Raw genomic sequence first — 23,533 nt, forward strand, 5'->3', positions numbered from 1 at the left:
TGGATGGGGTCAGCACTAAAACATACTTTAGCCACCTAAAAAAGTCCCTCCTAAAAAAAATCAGTATCAGTTAAAGTGTTTTTTATTGAGAGAATTGGGGCAATTGAGCAATTGGGGGTTTGGTGCCTTGCTCAAGAGCACCACAGCAGTACCCAGGAAGTGAACTGACACCTCTTCAACTACCGGTCCACACACCTTACTTGGTCCAGACGGGGACTTGAACTGGCAACCCTCCGGTTCCCAGGTCAAGTCCCTGTGGACTGAGCGGAGCAGTGGTAGACCCGCAGCTTCTGTGTTCAAATTACTGCTCTTGTCAATGAAGTCTGATGGTTTTCATGAGATCATAGATGTGGAACTGAAGCTGTCAGCAGATTCCCAGTTGAAACAGGCTGTCTGATGGAAAGATAAAGTGGTAAAAATACTCTCAATATAGCATCCACTTAAACTGATATTATTTATGTTTTTTTACGTGGCTGAAAAAGGTTTAAGTTCTGACCCCATCCACAGTAGTGCGTTGCTTGGCTTCTGAGTCGGACTCCAGCCTACTTCTCCAAACTGGGTAGTGGCAACCACCATCTACTGTAGGTGAGACTTGGATTTTGTACCTCACACAGCCCTACTTCAAAAAATCTTCAAACCATTGGGTCAAACATCGATTTCAATATTGCATTGGTGGAAATTTTGCTGTTTTAAAAATACATATCAGTGGATCCCACTCAAACATTATATAAATACATGAATTCATTCACTTTAAAAATGCAGCAGCAGGGAAACTACTACTGTGAGCTCAGATAGAAGAATAATATTATATGACACAAGTTATACTGGTTTAGCTTGCTGTTGAGTGTTGCTTTAATTGGTAATCCTAGTCCAAATTATGTGGGAATATTGCTGCTAAGCCGTAATCAAGCTGCTGCAGGCTCCTTTTTGAACTCACCTATGTTCGGATGATTCAGTATCTTCATTATTCGGACTTCCCTGAAGAGCTGTTGAGACACAGAAAGGGACATTACATGCAGTGACCCTGAGTGTCTGCTGTGTCTCTGCCAGGAAGACACTGTCAGAAAATTTTATCAAGCACCGATTAGGGAGCCGAGCGAAGGGAACTGAGCTACAATAAACTCCAAAGCATCAAAGTGTGACAGGATGAGAGGACCTGAGGATCATGGGACTTCTCTACTGTGTAAAGCGATATGACTGATGCAGCGGCAACCTTGCACTAAACCCTGCCCTACACAGATAGGGACCAGAATTACAAATCTACTGACACACTGCAGTCCAGTCAGCTGGCCAGTCGGCCATCTAAACACCCACACAGCCACTGCAGAGCAGGGCTGAACTTATTTTTTAAAAACAGAACAAACATTCACAAACCCCATCCCTCCGATCCAACATAACAAATGTTTTTGAGTAAAAGGAAGAATTTAGACAAACATCATCTAAAATTAAAAAAACAAGTAGTTATGGCTAAGCATAATAAAAATAAATAATAATAATAATAACTAGAAACATATACACACATACTTGTAAAGTAATGCTTACATGCATAGAGAAGGACTGAACCATTAATCAACATTGTATTAAAAATGGGAGATGGCCACCGCAATTTTAAATCATCGTTTTTTTTATATTATAATATTATTATAGGAAGACGGAGACAAAACCAGGGAGAAAATGACAAAACAAAGGTAATGGTAAACAAAAACAAGCTATGTTGCATTGACAGCTAAAGGGGCAAAAAATGCCATTATGTTACACGTCATGGATGTTTATTCACAGAATATCATTATACGCAAGAAAATTCCATGACTTTTGATTAGACTTAGTTTGACTTAGTCAAACTAAGTCCATGACATTTTCTGGTTTTGTTGTTTTCCCAGACAGACTTAAGAAAGCATTTTACACCATGATCATTTTAATCTATTTTTCAATGAAAAATGACAGAGCAATCATGGATTACCAAAACCATCCAGAGACGCGGACAATTATAAAGCAGAAGCCAACACTGTCAGAAGATGCAAAAGAGGATTATTTTAAAGTGTGCAAACTAAAGGAGCTGCTGAGATCACATGCCACTTGAATTGTAATTCCATGTGACAAATAAATGATTGAGACAAAATATTAATCGTAATTTGATTTTTTTTTTCTCCAAAATCATTCAGCTCCATCACAGAGCAGCAGTACACAGGCTTAGGGGAGTTAGGCATCTGCTACCTGATGTAATCATCTTTGCACGAACATGCAAAAAAAGCAGCATGTTGATGCTTTAGTGCTGCAGTTCTTGAGAACAAAGCAGAATTTGAGCTCCTTTTACAAGATTTATTATGATAAGCAGTCCTTCCTGCAGTTGGGAAAAAGTTCCTATCCAATCAGACAAGAAACCCCTGAAATGAAAATCACATCTTGCAGTCTATTTTCTCAAGCATCATGTAAAACAGCTGAGTGCAGAGTCAGAATGCAGAGTTATTATCATTTAAAACTGTCTCCTCACTCTCTGCTTGGCTGTTTATGTCAGACGAGCTCATGCAGCCACTTAGAGGTGCTGTTGAATCATTTACATTCTGCTGATTCTCAGTCGTGCTCGGGCTGTGTTTGAGTGTTAAATTTCAACGCACGCTCGACTGGGATTCAGCATCTACTGCTACCTGAGACTGAACACAGATTTTGCCGACCGCTGACCGCCTTGATTATAAAGCAAAAAGATCCTCCTGAGGGATGCTGCTTTCATCTCTGATCGCTTTTAAAAATGGACTCTATATGTCGTTATCGGACATGTCAAATTAAAAAATGAGAATGGATTCTGTGGTGGTATTTATGCATGTGTGTATACCAGTGTGTGCGTGCAGTTTTTCTAATGGCCTTTTAGGTCTTACATAAGTGCTGGGATAGTCTATGTTTCTAGGTCATCAAACACAGCTATTATACCAGTGTGAGCTGGCCCGGCTCTGTGGGACCTCTCAGCTACAGTCTGGTTCAGCAACATGCAGGTACTCCCTCTCACTCTAATTCTTTCCTCTGTCTCTACTTGCTCTCCTGCCTCTCTTTTTCTTTCTTTCTGACACCTTTCATCTCATTAGACCCAGCACACACACACACACACACACACACACACACACACACACACACAGCGTACAGCCTATTGTCAAAACATCCCTGGAAAAAGCAACAAGTAAGAAAAGCAACAAAGATTTTTTTCCCTTCTAACAAGTGTTGTCTGTGTAGCCAAAGTCTGATTTAGCTTTTTCCTCTGTGCCATAGAGCTGCATTGTTTTCCAAACACAATTTAAAACACATCCATGAGCCACATTGTTGCACTGGCTTACAGTGAAACTGGGCATTGTAGTTTATTTTGAATTTTTCACAACATACACAGCTGAAAGTACTCACTACAGCACTAAATGTGTATTAATTAGCAGCTGAAATAGTTTTGGCTTGAGATATCGGGCATAGAGATGTCTGACCTCTCTCCAATATGTGGGAATTATGTGGGAATGTTACACCTCAGCCGAGGAGGACACCATTAATATTTACATCTCACGCTGTTATGAGGTTCATGTCCATAAGTAAATGCATGTTCCGGAAACTGCTCACAACAACGTCTGTGGATTATCTTTAATAACCAGGGCATGATTTCTGGAAAGAGACATTGCTATGTTTTTGGTGCTTTGAGCACCACAAGCCGAATGCTGTATAGTTACAATCTAGTTTCTTTATATTCCCACACTCGGCAACTCGCACCAAAACAATCTAGACTGATAAACAGTAGTCCAGATAAGAGGAAAAAATATGTATTGATAGCTTCTTTAAGACGGAGCACCAACAATTTTTTGACCACAGTGAAAATGTTTTTGAAAGGCTAAACACCAACTATATGGACTGGAGACGAAAATGTTTCTTTTTAGATAAAAAAAAAAAACATGTTGTGAATTTTTTGATTACATCTATCTTTCAATAATTTTAGACTTTTAGACTCTGCAGAAATAATAAGTTCAAACAGAATGAACAGACAGGCAGAAAAATGCTGCACAACATTCAAATGTTGATTTAGATTATAAATGTTAACATTATGAATAATGCTTCAAACTATCTGGTAGAGCCCTATTTGTCAGCTCAATAGCTGAAACATTCATTTGGGATTAATAAAGTAATTTGACATTTTTAAGGACTGTGCGCGCATGCAGATTTCACAGATATAATTTGCTGTGGGACAATTTTTTCGTCAACATAAGTCCTCCATTCCTGAGCGGCTCCGAATAACGAGCGTCTCCTGTGTAGCAAACCCTACTCCATATTCATCAGCTGCTGCGTCGGCCTGAGAGGTTCCCTCATGGTAACAAAGTCAATTAGAGTAGAAACACACTGACACAATAACCAGAAAATGTCCCGCAGTACACAAGAATAAACACATAAGTCACAGCCTCAGATATGCATCCATCCCCTCACGTGCTTTAACATATGACGCATCTGTCAAGATGAGACTTTATTATTCTGAATGAGGGACGGAGGACTCGGTGTTTTATCTCATCTCCTCCTCTCTCTGCCTCTTTCTCTCTCTCTCTTGTTTGCGTCATTGCCCTAAAGCCCTTCACATGGGAAGCACGCGTGCAGCCACTTGGAAACAAAAATTAGAACAAATCTGAGAAAAGCGGTCGGAAAACGACGGCAACAAACACAGCCCCTGTCAATAAAAGCTCGATAGAGATGTAGGCACCATAGAGGCTGACAGGAGGTAATGAGTTTGGGATATTTGATCCAGTCTGGTATTAATATCAATAATATCTACAGGCACACAGGGGAGTCACAGTGTGGCATGAAGCAGTTTTTAAAGGTGGTTCTGGAGAAGATTAGCAAGTACTGAATATTTGGGCAAATATATTTTGAGGCAAAATGACTTTCTTTCAAACTGAAATGAACAAAAATGGTCGATTAAGGGGATGCTTTTAGGCAGTGATTGAAGAAAATGATTACAAGAATAAGCTGCAAAAGCAAAATGTGTATCACAAACATAAAAACACACCGTTTCTAATGCGCCTGAATCTCAGATGTCTGTGCCAGTGACCTACTTCCAGCCACCCAGGGGCACCCAGACTCCCAAACTAGCCTTAATTACAGCAGCGTCTCCATGCAGAAGGAGCAGAACAGCAGATATCAGACTGGGAACACTTACAGGAACTGGCTGGACTATTTCAGTCACAACAGCACAGCTGCTCATTCAACATGGAGATTATTGATTGGACGTGTAGCCTGGAAGCCCTCATCCCTCTAATGAGTGTGTGTATGTGCATGCTTTCCTATGCACAAACAGTACTTGAATACCACGCATCAGTAAATAACCGCTGTTTGAAAAAGGAAGACAGTTAAAGACAAAGACATACACAGGAGGATCAAAAGTGTCACGGACATTCGAACAAACTCTCCCGTCCTGCCCTCAACTCCTGCTGAAAATAACCCTCCTGTCTCTCTCTCTCTGCTCCTACAAAAATGTGCCACCTCATATTCATTATCCACAACTTCATTTTTTACCTATTTAAACTCTGTATCAAAGCCCTGAAAACATACATCCCTGAACATGTAAATCTATGCATATCTTAACAGCCTCAATATTTGATTTGATCCATGATTCACCTCAGACAACAGTGCTGTCTGTCTGATCATATTCCACCCATCTGAACAAGACCATAGCTCCTGTAGCCATGGGCTCCACAGCATTTCATTGGCTAATGCAGAGTGGCAGGCGCAAGAAAGACATAAACAGCAGCCATTAAGAGAGCTTGACCCCATGGTGGGCTTTTTGCAACTGACAGAAAACACATAAACAGAGTCAGAATATGTTGTTCTGATTGCCTTGAAACACAGAAAACATCACAGCATCACACTCAGATATGAGATAGTGAGACTGAGGGTTAGCACTGTGGCTCTCAGCCACATTGAAGGAAAAAAAAGACATTTTAATTTTCAGAGAAGCTGCCAATGTTTCTGTCGCTTCATTTACTCTCTTCACTCTCTGCGGCCTGTTTCACGTCACAAACCAAACGGCTCTACCTTTTCCAAATTGCATTTTAACAGCACAAGCTTTAATTTAGTCTGAAACGGCACATCTATCATGTCTGACTTGTCGATTATATAACCTTCAATATTTCGTAGATGTTGTCATTGTTGCAGCGATGAAAACTCTTATTCACAGATTAGAAAGAGACAGAGAGCGATGGGACGGTGGGATGAGAGCAGTGTTTGCTTAGTGAAAGACGGGATTAACGGAGAGGCCTATTTTAGGGCTAAAATGCCTAAAAACCCTGACAACGTCAACATCCCTGACCACAGATGACATGTGATGCATTTCCTGTGGCGGATCTAAGGAGGTGCTTTGGAAGCTCAGCTGACCTCATTTCCTGTTACACTGAAACCACCACAAAGTCACACCAGGGCAGAGAGCGCCAATGGGCCATAAAGGAACAGACCAGAGCTTCATTCTAGCCTCATGACTCACTTTGGGCTCTACAAGCCTCTTTTTAGAATCAAATAATGGGAGGGAAACACCAGACGGACAAAGACAAACTCAAGAAAGTTAGTGATAAAAATGGAAATTTTAAGATCGATTTTATCTCTTTGTCTCCACAATTTGAACCCTGCTCTAAATCTTACACAGAGATAAATCAGAAGCTGTTTGCACGTATGAGTGAATTAATTAATGGCTGCTCACAGGTACAGGAGTGCATGCATGTGTGAAATGTGTCCAAATGTGACTGAAACACAAAAAACAGAGGTTCTGCCAGCTAGAGCTTTCTGCATAAACCAAAGGATCGCCGGCGTATGTCTGCATGTGTCATGCAGGCTTCTGTGAGTGTGTGTGTGTGTGTGTGTGTGTGTGTATGGGATCTGCCAGAGCACTGGCTGTGCCTGCCTACAGTGCCAGATGGTGAGCCCACAGCCTGGCTCCTCTGAGACCATAAAAAGAGAGAGATCAGTGGCATTTTGACGGGCTAACATGAAAGAGTCGCCGCTAACAGTGAGTGGAGGATTGATGTGGCCAGATCAGACCTCTGAATCCTCACTCATCCACACTGACAAACAAACAGTCACAAATAAAAAACAGACCTATTAACAGTTTACAGTGACTTGTGTGCATGGTTTAATCCTTCCCCAAGTTTGCATTTTGTCCAAAATGTTTAATCAGCTCTGAAGAGAAAGAGACAAGGTCAGAGGAGACAATAGATTTTCAGATGCACCAAAGGATCCTTCAACCTTTGCTCCTCATACATGTAAAAAGTCTGAGTCACAGATCTTATCCTCATCTTATGATTAAAAAAACACCTAAAACTAATAAACCACTGAGACTAATAAAAACCAAATTTAACATTTTTAAATAATAAAAAACTAAATTGATGCGAACAAACCCACTCTGGAAACTGCCTGAAACTAACCTGAATTGAAAACAAAATAAAAATAAAAACAAAGGAAAATACAAAAGAATAACAACTGTTTTACTATGAAAACTTTGTCATGGGTGCGAGGGGGGAAAATATCCCTCCTAAGACAGAATTTGTGTTGGATGAATTTGTTCAATATGAAATTGTCTTGCTTCTTACACAGGGTGACCGAATGTCACAATGGGAACAGAGCAAGCAGAGCGGCCCATGAAACCCTCAGGGAACGTAGTGTATCTCAGTCTAGACTTCTTAACATGAACAAAACAAGCAGCCAAAACAAAAGTACTGACATCGGCCAGAGACGCTGACATCACTGAGCAACAAATTTGTACCAAGTACAAATACTACAGTTAAAGGGAGGATATTTATTATACTTATATTTTTAAGATTTTAAATACTTTGCAGTTTGTTGGTGGGTAAAATGATCCACAGTGCTTCTGTAGATCCCCAAAGTCTGTTTGTAACAGGAGCTCCATACGACATCAGAGTCTGATTCAGGTTGTCTGCACACGGCTGTCAACATGGAGGCGGCTGAGCTGGCGGCTAGCAGCAAACAGTGCTAACAATGGCAACAGTTAGAGATAATGGTGTTAACCTGAGGGAACCTAACAGTGGGCGATAAACGTTCTCGACAATTGCTTAAATCACGAAAGCAGCGGTAATTCCAGTATGAGCGTAGTGCAGAGTGGGGGCAAGTAGCAAGCCAGTAGGATTCACACACGGGGACTCACAGGCTCTAACAGGGAGCATGACTTCATTCTCTGGTCAGGACACCATTACTCTACATTACACTACATCTTTATATAGCAAACAGTTGTTTTCTGTGATATATTACTGCTCTGAATGTCATACACTAGGGGTGGGGATGGGGGGGTTGATACAGTATAGTATTGCGATATTTTTGCATGGCAATATTGTATCCATACATGGATGCAAAGACACAAATTAGTCACATTAAAAATACATATGCACCTTTTAGCACCCTACTAGGATAAAAAAAATCAATTGTTTTTTCAGTTCACTGGATACATTATGGTGCAATAAAAATGACTCAAATGAGATGAACAAACAAAAATCTTTCTCTCATTAGATAAAACAGATGTTTAGGGGTGCCCAGGTGCCCCATGTACAGAGGTAACGTCCTCGCCACAGCGGCCGTGGCTTCGATTCTAACCTCGGCCCTTTACTGCATGTCATCCCCTCTCTCCCTCTCTTTCATGCTTAACCTGTCCTATCAAATAAAGGCAAAAAAACAAAAACATAATCTTAAAAAAAAAAAATAAATAAATAGTAAAACAGATGTTGACCAATTTGTATTTAGGGACCTACTTTCTACTTTAAAAAAGGTAATAAATCACAACATATCGTTGTGATTGTCATATACATATGTTATCACAACACTTAGCATACCTCAACATGTTTCATATCCAATAATGTATCATGATGTAAGTGTGGGCCTCTGGTGGTTTAAAACTCTCGTCTGCTGGACTTGTATCTTGTCTAGGCTTATTACTCTAGCCATGAAATATGAAAATCATTGCCATTAATTGCAAATATTTGGCTAACCAGCAGCACTATGATTCCCAAATGCCAGGAATGAGTACCAGTGATTGACTTTATTCTTCCCAGGTAGATTCAATGTCATGGGACTAACCAAGCAAAAACTGCATTAAGGTGGATGTTCCCTTTAATGCATCCATAGCAGAGCTTTCACAAGGGTAGCACAGGACGCTCTGAGTCAATGAGACAATCGATTCAAATCCAGGAGACGACTGCTGCATTATAAGACCAGCTTCTGCATTGCAGATGGCACTCTACTCTATGGCAATCTATAGAACAGAGCAGAGGACTTATAAATATACCAATAAGCACCACAGACAGAGAAACATGTCTATACACTCAGCTACAGATACACAAGGACACGCCAGATTTAACACATGGATGCACATAAACATGCAAACGCAAACATCAGCTTGCATACATGATATTACACCAATACTAGCTCATGCCCTGCCGTGCTCATGCCATGGAAAGCCATAAGACTTCTCCATATTGACCCTCTCAGGTCTACTGCAGCTGACATCTGAAAGGCTCACTGAATAATTGATCAGAGGGTTCCTGATTGGTCTGCAGTCTCACATGATATGTCTGCCCTGCCCATCACCAGGCAGCGGACAACCCGACCCATCGGGTATGTAACCACTCATGACCTAGACAAGACCCAAGTCGGTGAAGCCAGTCAGTACTTTAAACGCCACACACACACACACACACACACACACACACACACACACACACACACACAGACATCTCTAAATGTTCATTATCAGACTGTGCGTGTGCAGATTAGAAACCACACAATAGGCTTCTTAACAAAAGAGCCAGCACAATGAAATTTATCTCAGTCAGATTATTTGAATACAGAACTTGAGGCTTGAAATTCTCACAGCGTCTTCGTGCTGATTGGCTGAAGAACTGCAGTCGGATCCCATTAAGATCTAAGACAATTACAGATTTGCTCGTGGAGAACAATGTCGAGAGCAGAATAACTCCAGAAATGCCCCAATAGTCTTGTTTTACAGATTTACAAGCAGGATTCAAGACCTGAACTAAATTTGTCATTTGTCTCTCACATCAGCCCTTTTACAATTACACTCAGTTTGAGCAGCCCAGACTTCATTTCCTCTAGTAACACTCATTACATTCACTCCACTAATAACAATGTGGGATAGCAGACATTTTGGGAAGCTAATTGTCGTTATTATTTTGTCATTAAGACTGTGTGCTGCAGCAATATTTTCTCACCCAAGTGGTTTACAGAGCAACAGAGCACAAGAGGTACTTCAAGACATCAGCTGCTGCTTATGGAGGTCTGGTAGGTATAATGGTCCTTTATTACAGGCTAATGAGTCAACGCAACGGTTGCTTAGCAATTTGGTCATACTATCAAAAAAAACACCAAGACACCAAAGAGGAGCTATGGTGAGAAATGTAAATAAATGAGTGAGTAAAGTTTAGGACTAATTAGTATATGACTTTTCACACAATAAGGTCACAAAGTGCTTCACGGAAATCAAATAGTGAAAAAAAGGCCATAGAAACAGTAAAAAGTAACTAACTGTAAAACATAAGCAACATCAGACCTTAAAAACACATACAAATTATATATAATTATTATATATATCATGGGACAGCATGATGTGAGTTTGAGTAAGAGAGTCTTCAGATGCTTTAAAAGACGTCAACAGGGACCGCAGAATCTATAGTTACACTCCATACTTATGGAACGCTAACAAAACATCACATCCTTTGTTGCAGAGAGGGAAAACAAAGCATTTGCTACTATGCCGATGATTTGCTGTGTGGCTTTTTGCGCATTCAACAAATGTAAACATCCAGAGTTAAAGGATATTTTTCAGTCTGGACCCTATTTTCCCATGTTTTTGTTTCCAAGTGACTAACGGGAACAACATTTTTTTAAATTTCTCCAGTGAGAGCAGTGGCCAGGCTGCAATATAAACACTCAGGACATGTTTGCACCATCAGTGAACATCCACTAAAGTGTTGGTTTTTGCACTGACAGGCTCAGATTGTTATTATAAGTGTCTTGCAACATTAGGGAAATGATCCCTACAGAGATAGACAATTTTGTTGGAGAGAAAGATCCTTTTTGTCCAACAAGGAACAGCATCAAAATCTTTATTGTCAAACCCACCAGACTCCATTTAAAAAAAAAACCACACAAAACATTATATCATCTTAAAACACACTTCATTCAGAGTTGACAGAAACAAAATAAAACTCACAGACCATCTTAGTTCATTTTTTCACAGTTTAACAACAACCATATCTGGTTTGGTTTAAATTAATCCTCGATTCACCCACTTGCATGTGATATTTTCTTTCTCTTTACATACTTAAATGACTGTTGATTTAAAGAGTTTGGTGATGACAATTTTGGATCTGTTTCTAGTTAAACTAAAATGATCTAACACTTTATCCAAACACTGGGAGGTTGTTTAGCAACTGGTAAAAAAAGTTGTGAGTCTCAAAGGCTCTGTGGCTCTTGAGGCTGCAAATCCCTGCGTGATAATGTTACAGCACATCATCAGCGGCGATCTGAGACTCTAGTTGGGCCCCAGAAAAAGAAGCCTTTCAGGGACCCCGACAGCTACTGCTGTCTTCATACTCCTCTTCTTGTTTTTTCTTTTGTTTCCAGAAAGATATGCCTGTTTTATTGTGCTGATGATTACACTCCGCATACGTATGACAGCAACAGACAGCTAGCTGTCTGAACTGACAGTATCCAGTGAGTATCCAAAATTTACTAATATGAGTTGCCATCAGGGGCCCCTTTTCCAAAAAGTATTTGTGGGCCCCAAACATTAACCCGTTTTGCCTCTCTAGATGGTGCACCTCTGCACATTGTCAAAACAAGAGTAACAAAAGTCTCCAAATGTGCATGGCATCACTAAAACATGCTGGTCTGTCACATCATATTGTTAATGGCTGTAGAGAACTGATATTATGATAAGTTTAAATAATAATATCTAAGGTAAATACATGGGCGGATCATGAGACAGTGGGTCCCTCGGTACCATCCCGCCACTATCGGAGCAAGACACAAACTTTTTGGTGGTTTTGCCTCTTTTGCATGTTTATCCTCATAGTCTTTATGCATTTCCTGTGGTTCTGTGTCTCTTTGTTGTACTTTCATATCTCTTTAAAGTCATTTTGTACACAGTTTCCCACACTTTAATTTATTGGCAGCGGCTTACCACAATGACAACATGTGCCGGCACGTACTGATTTTTTAGTTTTGGAGCTAGATCATTCATTAGGCGCACTGTGGGAATATATATACTGTTCAGTTATTAATTGCACCACAGTCTTGTAGCATATTCTGTGCAAAGACTAAGCAGCAGAAAGCTGGACACAGTGAAACAGTGAAATCAAAACTTAACCGTTCATTGCGGTGGGTGTAAAGTTTGCTTTCACTTGCCTCTGCAGCAGCTGCTCAGTGTGATCTCATCAGCTCTGATCTGATCAACTAATCAATTATTCACCCAGTGACTCAATCTCATAAAGAACTCAGAAAGAGTTTTGACTGTGCTCACGGACCCAATAATTCCTCCAACTTTAGAGAGGAGACTCAGAATGATACAAGGGGACACACATAATGTTTGGTGCTCTGCCATGTTGTGACTCCTGGGGTTTGTTTTGCCCTTGTTTTTTTAAATCTTGAGTTTTTTATTTTACATTTTTACATTTACACTTAAGAGGGAAATATTGGACTTTTGACTTCACCACATTTATCTGACTGCTCAGTTACTTTACAATTAAAAACAGCTACAACTAAAAACAACTAAAATGACATAAAATATGGTGTTTGTTATAAACTGAATTACCAAACAGTTAATAATAGTACAACTGCAACAATTAGTTGATCAATCCATTGGTCAGTTTACAGAAAAAATTAATTGCCAACTATATTGACAAACATTCAATTTTTTAAAATAATTTTGAGTTTTGGGGGAACTTATTTTCCATTTAGTTTATAATTGTGAGATTTTTTTTTTTTAACCAATTGTTTTTATTTATTTTCCACACAACTTGCAGACATATATCAACCAATATCTGTCATCAATATAACATCATAAAAAATCAGGGCAACGTAAAATAGGTATAAAAAGGACATAATAACAAAAGATATATGTATTGGTTTGCCCAGTTTGTAGTTATTTTGTGTTTCTTTGCAGTTCCTTTGCAGTCATTTTGAGTACATGGTTGGTACTTGTTAATTTGAGTGACATTTTGCAGGTGAAGGCTGGTGGGGCTGCTGAGTCTTTGGTCCCCTGGGCCTTTATCTGGTTGGCCTGTTCAATAATCCATGAGTAAATGTAATAGTGCCTCTTATGAGAGTTTAAAAAAGGCAAGTTCCCAGCATTTATAGGCTAAAGGAAAGGACTGCTTCAACCTAGACAACTTCCTCACAACACCCCCTAACTGTGACCAGCCAATGACAGTATTGTGAAGAGTTCTCAGCGTCAGAGCCACCACTTCAAAGACATGATCACGTTTTGTTACAATACTGTCATGATAAACACCGAAACACAATCCTGTTGTTCAGCTGGACACCTGCATTATTTTGAGACTCACAGTAGGTGATGCTACTGTAGCAGCGTCCGCTTTCCCTCCACATGATTTAATCTACCATGAGGATTGTATGAATGTGTGTGTGAGTGCGTTTAATCAGCAGAAAGAGCTGGATTTGGACTTAGTAATCAGGAAACGGTCCCAAACCCTTCCTTGTAATTGGTTATGACTGCTAGACAAGGGTAAGTGACAAACAAACAGGCAGGCAGGGGTATTTTTAGCTGCTCCTAACCACATACCAACAGAAAGTCAAAAGAGGGAGGGGGGCTGGATTAAACAAGCCTTGTGGTCTCTCCTGACTACGTCTGATTACATTATGTAAAACAGCACATCCTGGGTTCAAAGAGCAAACAAGCAGAGCGGTTACAACTCAGGAATGACTAATGGAAAAGCCATGAGCGCTGTAACCAAGACATTAATGTTACCATGTGGCCATAAAAACACACACTCACCTTCTGTAGACTGGTGGGATTCAGCTGGGTTTTGTCTATAATCTTCACCGCCACCTAGAGAGAGAGAGAAGACAGGAGGAAGAAAGGGAGAGAGTGGGACGTAAAGATAAAAGATAAACAAGATGTCAAAACTAATTCTAGTTTTGTATTTGTGTTGTGGTTGTACAGTGAAAGCTTGCGTTGAAATGAACTCGTATCCTCATTATTTCACTATTCTGCTGTGAGGCGGCTCTGTCAAAACATGTCACAGCTGAATCAGTTTAATGTGAACACACCTTAAAGCTCTACTATTCAGTCATTTGTTTGGAGATGAAACTATGATTGGCAAAGATAAGATAAAAAGATGTAATCGTTGATGACGTTGAATGTAAAATAAGACCCATAACACACTATACATGTAAGTGCATACACAGACAGTCTGTCCAACTGTCCCCGTGTTTGACTCTGCGGGTCAGTGATCGACTGTTGGCTCGGCAGATCTTGCTAGGCAGCAGTCTGAACCATCCATCTCAATAATCACCCCAAAGTGCACACTGAAACAGACCTGCTCCCCTCACTTTCTGAGAGCTCAGCAGCTTTCGCAAAACAACTAGCTGAGCCGCACTGCAGACTCACCACCAATAAGCCCGCACATTATGCTGATAAGTGACTGACGGAGCAGTTTTACAATATAATGTAATTACACTGAAATAAAACACACGACCTTTTGTTGTTGCACAAAGTGGTTCAACAATAATTATAGCTTTATTACACAGACTTAAGATTGGCTGAATAAATATGAATGTCACCAGTCTGTAGTCTAACCACAGGACGTTTTTCAGCCTTGCTAAAGAGAGCGCAGGGCTGTGAGGACGGCCCGAGAAGGAGCCGCGTGGCCTGTATGGGCCTCAAGGGGAGATTAGCCACCGGGGCCCTACAGACCATTTCACAGTATTACACATTTTAAATGTGTTTATTCTCTCTTGTAATGTATGTTAATGGAAGTGGCTGATAAGAAATAAACTCCAGGCTGTTTTATATCAATGCAGCTCCAATAGAAGTGTTTGCATGAAGATTTTTAATGTGTTTTGAAGAGGGCTGTCAAATGAATAATTTTTTTTTAATCGTGATTAAACACGGAATTTCAATAGCTGATCACAATTAATTGTAATTTTAATCTCGTGCTTTCAGTTATATTATTTTGCATTGTATTGCTCAGAATTGAATGTTTGCATAATGAATACGTTTATCCTTAAAGGCTGAGTCAGCAATTTTTAAAGCTTGATTCTAAAGGATTGTTGAAATTTGAAAACCCAAACAAATGCGCCCCTCAGTAAGCGCTGCTTAAGATGCTCCAGCAATATCTCAGATGCTATTTACATTTCATTACAATCATGGTCTATCTGGACGTGAAAGAGGAAGAGTAGCTGCTATAGTACTGTGTGGTCACTTTGTTTTTTACCCATTCACAGAGCTAGGACTGTGTGTTTATTTATTTACAGCGTGCACAGAACGGACAGCTAGCATACTGTGAAGAGATTTTCAATGAATTTGACAAAAAATGTGGTGGACTAGAATCACAGACTGCACTTTTTAGCTCAAACGAATGTGTCCACTCACACAAAACAACATTTAAATCCAGAGTTTTCTTAAACATCCATCTTTACTAGCTCGGACCCTCATGCTTCCCGGCCTTTCCCCGTGCATTCCAGCATATCTTGGCATGTTAATGCCTCCTTTTCACCTGCAGAATAGTGTGAAGCTATCAGAAGGACTGTGCATCATTGTGGGAGTCACTCAGAGGAAAAATAGCTCCATAGCGCTGAAACACCACAGGGAACCTTACACATGCCCAAATATTCCATCACTAATTTATATTAACTATGTAATCAATTAGCATGGAGTATGTCTTTTTATACACTAAGTAAAAATCTGGAATGGGACAGAGTATCAGTATAGCTAAAATAAAAACGTCCACATTTCAAATCTGGCTGGGGACCTTTGTTATACGTCATCTCCTCCCTCTTTCTTTCTTACAAACCTCTGACTCTATACAATGGAAGGCTGCGATGAAGCGCTCTTCAGCAAAGCGTTAAGAGATTTCCATTTCATACAAATCTGACATTAAGAATAAACTTAGTACTAATCATCAAGTTGGCAACTAAAAAAAAAACACAGGAAATTACTGAAATTTATATTTGCTGTCAGTATAAAACGTAAAATACCTTTTATACTAACAGCAAATATACATATATATATACACATTTTTTAAAGAGAAAGGCTGGAATTGAACCCGGGCTGCTGCAAAGGCCTTGGCATATGGGGCGCATACTCCAGCAGGTGAGCTAGTGCCCCCCCCCCCCAAATAAAAAAAAAATCTGACTTACAGTTGCTTAAAAACTGTAAACTCGACAAATACCTAGTGAAATGTTCTTTCAAGGTATTGGCTGTTGTTTTTTAGCTGAATCAGGAGCCACTGCACCAATGATTGCTGCTTTTTCTCTCTTTCCCAACACTGTCCTCCATCTCTAAAATGTGTTGCACTGTGAAACAATCGAGAACGCACTTCAGACTGGAGTAAACATTTCTAATTTTGTCTTTTGTCCTCTTGTATGTCCAACTGTTCATTAAGATTCTAACACTGAGATTGAAACCCTGACCTCTCTTCAGAAGGGAGGAGGGGGAGAAATTGCCTTTGGAGATTAATGATACCATGAAAGCATTAATTACAATTTATGATAGCGGCATTGCTGTGACTCCTGCCTTGTGAGAGCTTAATGAGCATGCTTCAGTGGATGCAGACTCTGGCTGTAATCCCAAGCAGCCTGTTAAGGGGAAAACCGGAAAGCAAATGCTGAGTCACGGTGGAGAGAATGCAGGTTATTCAGCCCTTGCAGGGCTTCCCAAGACTTACAAAACAAGCGGCATTTAATTTCAACCAAACTTGTACACTAGACTCCATAATGACAGCAATGTGGTGGCTGTGAGAGGAAAAGAGTCTAGCAGGGAGAAGAGAGAGCGGCGTGAAAGACTGCAAAGTGTGTAGACACGCAGTATGCAGGTGGTGTCTATTTGCAGCCTGTCTTAGGTGGGCAGGTGCACAGACAGACCTCGCTCCCCTCCTTTCTGCTTCCTCCTGTCATGGACAAAACTCAGGCGGAGGTATGCATGTGTGTCGATGTTTGCCTGCAGGTGTCGGATTTGTCCTTGCGTGTCTTCCTATTGTTCCGACTTTGCGTGAGTCAGAGATATTCATTACATTTCCTCTACACTGTACCAATATTTTCTTCTTGCTCTCAGATTGAGAGATTTGATGAAGATGGCATCACATCATATGCCAGCGTCTGTGTGCACGTGGGTGTGTGTGTTCGCTGTCTAATGGATTTGAGGGTGAATAATTCAGTTCCACAGTGACAGAAGGGCAACGCGCATCAACTGTTAATTATTCAGCGCGTTCGTAACACACGGCCCATATGCTCTTCGCCGTGTGGGTCTTGTGATCGCGCGCACATTTCAAACACGTACACGTGAGTTTTCAGCTAGAGGACACAGAGGGGAAACATAGTTACAGCATCTCTTGTGTGCTGAAGAGCTTTACATGTTCCTCTACACTTTTATTTCCCCTTGAGCTCTTTTTACACAATCACAGGGTCATGATCTCTGAGCGCTGAAGGGAACTAGTGTAGCAGAGTGTAAGCTTGTATTTCACACAGAGGAGAAAGGATTACTGTTGCCACTATATCGAAATGTACATAACATGTATAAGACTGTAGATAATAATCTTTTATTGTCAACCCTACTTCTTAGCAAGTGTTCTCTCTCTGCATAGAGTAATATCAAATTAACCCAAGAAAAACATACTCCATCATTCTTTAAACAACCATACAGGTTATACACAATCTGCACATACAATATACAGTAACAGTTTCACCTGTTCATACAATAGAAGTTTTATATTTGTTTCCTGTCTATTCTGTTTGTACAAAATCTATTGGCGGTTCAGTGTCTTATTCAGGTTAAGGGTCTAAAGGTAGAGTGTGTCCTTTAGATTTTTAAATTCTAAAAAGCAACTTTAAATTCTGTAAAAATAAAACCGACTTGATTAGCTATATCCACCTGTTTTTTTTATACCTGCTCGCCACATAACAACTGTATGTTCATGTTTGCTTGTCTTTGTTTAGCGCTGGTGTCCTCCTTTAGTAGTACAGTATATCTGTAGTTGGTTCTTTCAGTGCATTTGTTCCCTACGCTGTGAGTTCACAAAGAGCTACTGAAAACTAGAGTCAAGTTCATTTTATGTGTCAACATTAGAGATGAATGGGTTGAGTAATCGATTATGAAAAAAAGGAGTATTATTACTCTGGCAATGTATTGATCATAATTTGTCAGCAAAAATACCAAAAATCCTCCCAGTCTAACTTCTAAACTGTGAGAATGTGGTGCTTTTCTATGTTGTTGATGATAATAAAATGAAAATCTTTGTGTTTTGGCATGTTGGTCTGAAAAAACAAGCTATTTGATGAAATCATCTTGAGCTCGAGGAAACGGTGACAGCCATGAATTTTCTTATGCTTTATATACTAATGATTAAAAGGATATTTTTCAACCAGATTTGTGTAAATGAACTGTGGTAAACTTCCCTGCATCTAACCAGCATCCAGAACTCCCTGCTCCCCACCCCATGACACATGTTTGCTAGTGCTAGGGCTGTTGCTCAAACTACAGCTTCAACTTCCTTACTTTTGTATGCTCACCACCACCACAGACTCAAAGAGTGTTGAGGCAGATCGAGAGAAAAGCCACCTCTCTCTCTCTCTCAAACTCAGAACAAACTCACATTGTAAAACTAAGTAGTGTCAAATATGAAGATTCTTTTACTGTATTGCCTATTTCTCATTTTAAATGTTTTAAATAATTTTACTGTTTAACTATTATTTGTTACTGACCGCTCACCATATACTTTTCAGACAGGCAACTTGCATTGCTTCGTCCACCAATGTGAGCATTTACTGGACTGGTGCGGTGCAGTGCATTCTGGTCGTTACAGGTTTTCTACCTCTTGAGCAAAAATGAATGCCACAGCCTTTTTTTAATTATTTTCTCTGGTCGTGTGGCACCAATTTCCAAACTGTCTACTGCATAGACGACCTAGTTTTATGAAAAGACCATCCCTCCACCTCTGAAATACTTCTTTAAAAACCAAACATAATCATTAGTTTTTTTAATCTGACACTGCTCTTTATTCAAAATATGACTGCTGAGCCCAAAATCAACCATAAAATCACCAAATTGATTGTCACAGTATTTAACTCTGTCCCACTGTTGCGCATTACACTCTCAAATAAGAACTTTTTTGCATCTTGGAATAATTATTTTAGACAACAAAATTCAGTTAAACAATACCATGATGAGGTGTTATCATTACAATAGAATTTCACTTAAAACTGACAAATTAAATTGATAGATAATAATGCATTATCGCTGCCCCAGTGGGCAGGAGATGAGGGCATATGGTAGAGGCAAATGTTTCCATCAGTGCAGCTGAGCGTGTGTGTGTGTGTGTGTGTGTGTGTGTGTATATGATATGTGTCTACATCCTGTAGCCACCCTCTCAAGCTCATAGAGGACACTCTGTTACCTAGAAGTGACTGCTGATTTTCCTTTGCAAAGCTCTCACTTATGTGTTTCTACAGAGGTAAACCTTTTTTTTTTTTCTTCAGCTGTGAGAAAAATGTTTGCCGGTATGAGTCTTGCTGGACTCAAACTCAGATAGCGTCAGTTTTTAGTGGGTTATGTTCTTTCCACCTGTTCTCTCTCTCACTCTGATCCATGTCTTTGCATTCTGATGAGCCAGCAAGGGCACTCAGGCACAGCGAGCAGCACCTGACCTTCTCTGCAAACAGTGGGCAGCATACCCAATATGCCTGTTTAACATTAGCATTAAAGGACGCAGAGTGGCTCACACTGTTACTGGTTTGACCTGGGACAATATGGATGCCCTCCATACTCACACAATGAAACTTAGAGGATAAAAAGATGCCAGTGCCTAAAAGAAACAGAGATGAGAGGATATCTGAGGTGGATCAGGGCTGTCACTGATTGCTGTGGGTCCTGCTGAGTGAAAGAAAGCAAACAGATCGCAGGTCATCGTTTTCTCCTCAGGGAAACAGGAGCTTTAATTACTGGCAAACCAAAGCAGGATGTCTATCACTCTGACAGGTCAGGAGTGTGTGACTGTGTGTGTTTGTGTGAGTGTGGGAGAGAGGCGGAAAAAGAGAGGGCTTAACCTGACTGAGCGGGGGGAACTAACATGGTCAAGTACACTATATTCATGATGGGAGATCAATCATTTTCCTGAGAGTCAGAGCAGAATCAGTGTCTCATCCATAAAAGCAAAATCTGTCTGTGAAACGGTTAAAGATGCAAATAAATATGTTATACCATGTTCTTGTTGCACTTTTGTTTCCCTGGAGGATGCATAAAATTGTAACTCATATGATAATAAGTAAGTAAGTAGTTGCAGCCCTTATTGTTGAAATGGAGCAATACAAGACTGATGCTGATAAAGCAGGTTTTGGGATGAAGAATGGATTGTAAATGGACAAAACAGTCATATAAAGATGATTTATAAAATATAAAACAAACTTGTCTCACCTCTCGTCCAGTCAGGACATGTCGTGCCAGCTTCACCTTTGCGAAATTCCCCTTCCCAATGGTCTTGAGGAGGCGGTAATTGCCAATATGGGGGTGCTCCTCTGTGGAGGTGAAAGAATTGCGGCATCGTGGCAAGCTGTGGCGACTCGCGGACTTTGTCGGGGGGACTGGGGGTTCAACAAAGCCGTCCACTGACGAGTGCTGCAGGAAAGTCACACGTTGAGATCAGCAACATCCTCATTCCCTGACTGCAACTCTGATTTACACAGACACCAATACAAGTCCTTAAACCTTTCTCACTTTATGACACACTCAGTGATCCCAAAAGGACCCTTTCTCTCGACACACTGGCAGCACACGCACAAACAATGCAGCAAAGTGCTGCAGTGGAGGTTTGTGTGTGTGCCAAAGGTGGGATATTCGCTGTGCAAACAGAGATGAACCTATTAACCCAGATACAAGCAAGGGATCCGATGTTCTTCATGTGCATATACTGTAACGACACTTACAGACACACACATAGTAGTACACTGCATGCAAGCTCAAAGAGGAACTGTGTGGGAGAGAATCAGGTTCCCTCCTCTCGCTCTGTGACACCTTAACCTCAAAAAGACCTAATCAGCAACAAGACAAGACTTCATAACAAAAGAAAGCAAACTCTGAATGTCTGCCTTTGAGAAATACCTATAAAATGTGCAGTGCAGATCAAGAGTGACAGCAATATTACTGGCTCCAAAGCCAAACCCAATAACAACAAGTGTCCCTGTGATATGGCATGTGAAGGTGAATTAGGAGCAGCTTGCTATAAGTACAGCGCTGGCACAGGCTACGCACAGTCTCTGCTGGTCTGTTTCGTCTCCTCCACGACAGCTGCTGATGTCAGTCCAGGTCAGAGATCCCATGATCCTCTGCTCCTGAGCACCACACCCAGCCAGAGAATAAAGCCTTGGTCTGGTTACCCAGGCTCCCCTGCTCCCGTTTCACCGGGGAAACGCTACACCCTGCAGGGTGCGCATCACCTCAGCTAGCATACACCCTGACGGGGAGAGAGCTACACTGCAGGACTCAAACAGTGTCACAGTGTGGGTTTGTGTGTGTGGAGGGACAGGAGGAATTTTTGATTAGATACCAGTCAAAGTCAGCATCGTTGTTTCTAATGCACCACAACTCTATTTTGAATCTCCATGACAGAGCAATATGTGCGTTGTCTGTAAATGTCCACAGAAAAGTGACTCTCCCATGGTTCCCACAGCTTAAAGCAAGTTAGATTTAAGACATTTAAAAACTTTTTTAAATGCCTCTTTGCACAAAATTTAAGACCAATTTTACAATGACAAAAACTTTTTTTTTTAAACATGAATCAAAATACGTTATTCAGAATTAAGGACAATTTTTTACCCAAATGTGCATTGTAAGATATAACATGACTTGGTGATTGTGTTTTTCCCACATGTCATTTCACCGCCTTATAAACAAAATAATGAGTGTTGTTGGTTCAACTGTCCTGAACTGTGTGACGCTGACGCAAGAGGCCTTCAGAGAATTAAACATATAAAAAGTAATTACCACTCATTTCTCAAGTCTTTAAAATGCAACATCATAAAAAAATGATTAAAAGAAATCCTGTTTCCAGGCATCTTAGCATTTTAAGTCTTTTGACAGATGCATTTAAGGCATTTTAAAGCCAATCAAGGCCTTACTTTTAGATTATTGAATTAAATGGCTTTTAAGACTTTTTAAGGACCCATGGGAACCCTGCTCACCCAACTTTAAATCAGATCTGTCATAAAAACCAGTTCATCCTTCAGAGACATGCATGTGCACACAAACACACACTTGGCCTGCCTCCAATTTCTGCAAATTAACCAAGGAGCATCTGGACAGGCAGGTAATTAAATACACAAAGTTTGTCTCACTTGTCCATCCATTAACTCCCTTCCACTGACGTTATGTCCTTCGGGGAGGCCAGACATAAAAAATAACACACACCTGCGCAGACACACACACATAAAAATAAGAAAGCCAGGAGAGAGCTTCTTCTATTTTGCTGCACTTAAAGCCACTCGTCTCTCTGAGTAATAAGCTGTTATGCAATGCAGTTCAGCTGCTAGTGGGCCCTGGGGCTGCATGATGGAGTCTAACAGAGGCAGGCGAGGCTGGCTGGCTACTGCCAGTGCTGCTGAGGCAGTGCTTTATGTCTATGAGACCTAAAGCAGCATTAGACAGTTACATTAGTGCTGATGCATTTCTGAGAGAACAATCAGAGGGCTGATATCATTAGTTATATAACTTTGGAAATGCATTTTTCAATTTAAATTTTATCACCTGAAGATGAATAATCCAGAGAGCCCAAATGAAAGCTCTATTTTTGTAAAAGTGGGAATAACCTTTAAGAGACTGCTTCCAGCTGTTTCCACAGCCTGTAACACAATATAATACGAGTCTGTGCCTCGTCTTGTTTCCAGGAAAAAAATCTGACGAACCTAGATATGTCAGAGCCTGTCAGCATACATACAGCAGCTCTCATCTGGACTCATCTCAAAAGATTTGTATTATTATGCTGTGCTTTGTGAGCGCGTGAGTGTGCGCGCGCGAGCAGCTCGTTCATAAACATTCCGTCACACAGTGAATGAGAAATCTCCGTTTCCTTAGCCTGTTATAAATATATATATAAAAAAACATGTCTGTATCAGTGTCGTGGCAGCAGAATGGAGAATAATAACACGTTCCCTCCTCCTCCACCTCCTCCTCTCCAGCACTGAGCGTGCAGTTACAACAGGGCCCAATAGGTGATGGATGTCACATTGCGATGCTACCAAGCGTTGCTATTGAAAAGTAGGGCAACATCCTCCCCCACCCTCCCTA

The 23,533-nt window shown here is 40.6% G+C and overlaps 1 protein-coding gene across 2 annotated transcripts in view; it reads right to left on the bottom strand.

Annotated features, from left to right (window-relative positions):
- The window catches only part of LOC121954220 (serine/threonine-protein kinase MARK1-like), a 38,538-nt gene that overhangs the window by 14,265 nt on the left and 740 nt on the right, over positions 1 to 23,533 (bottom strand). For both annotated transcript variants that reach the window (XM_042501566.1, XM_042501565.1), the window contains exons 2-4: positions 20,669 to 20,869; positions 14,036 to 14,089; positions 938 to 986 (exon numbers count right to left, since the gene is read on the bottom strand). In XM_042501566.1, the coding sequence (XP_042357500.1) occupies positions 938 to 986; positions 14,036 to 14,089; positions 20,669 to 20,869 (304 nt within the window). The remainder of the gene's footprint in view (positions 1 to 937; positions 987 to 14,035; positions 14,090 to 20,668; positions 20,870 to 23,533) is intronic.

This window comes from Plectropomus leopardus, chromosome 15 (genome assembly GCF_008729295.1).
Source record: "Plectropomus leopardus isolate mb chromosome 15, YSFRI_Pleo_2.0, whole genome shotgun sequence".
In the NCBI taxonomy this organism is placed as follows: domain Eukaryota; kingdom Metazoa; phylum Chordata; class Actinopteri; order Perciformes; family Serranidae; genus Plectropomus; species Plectropomus leopardus.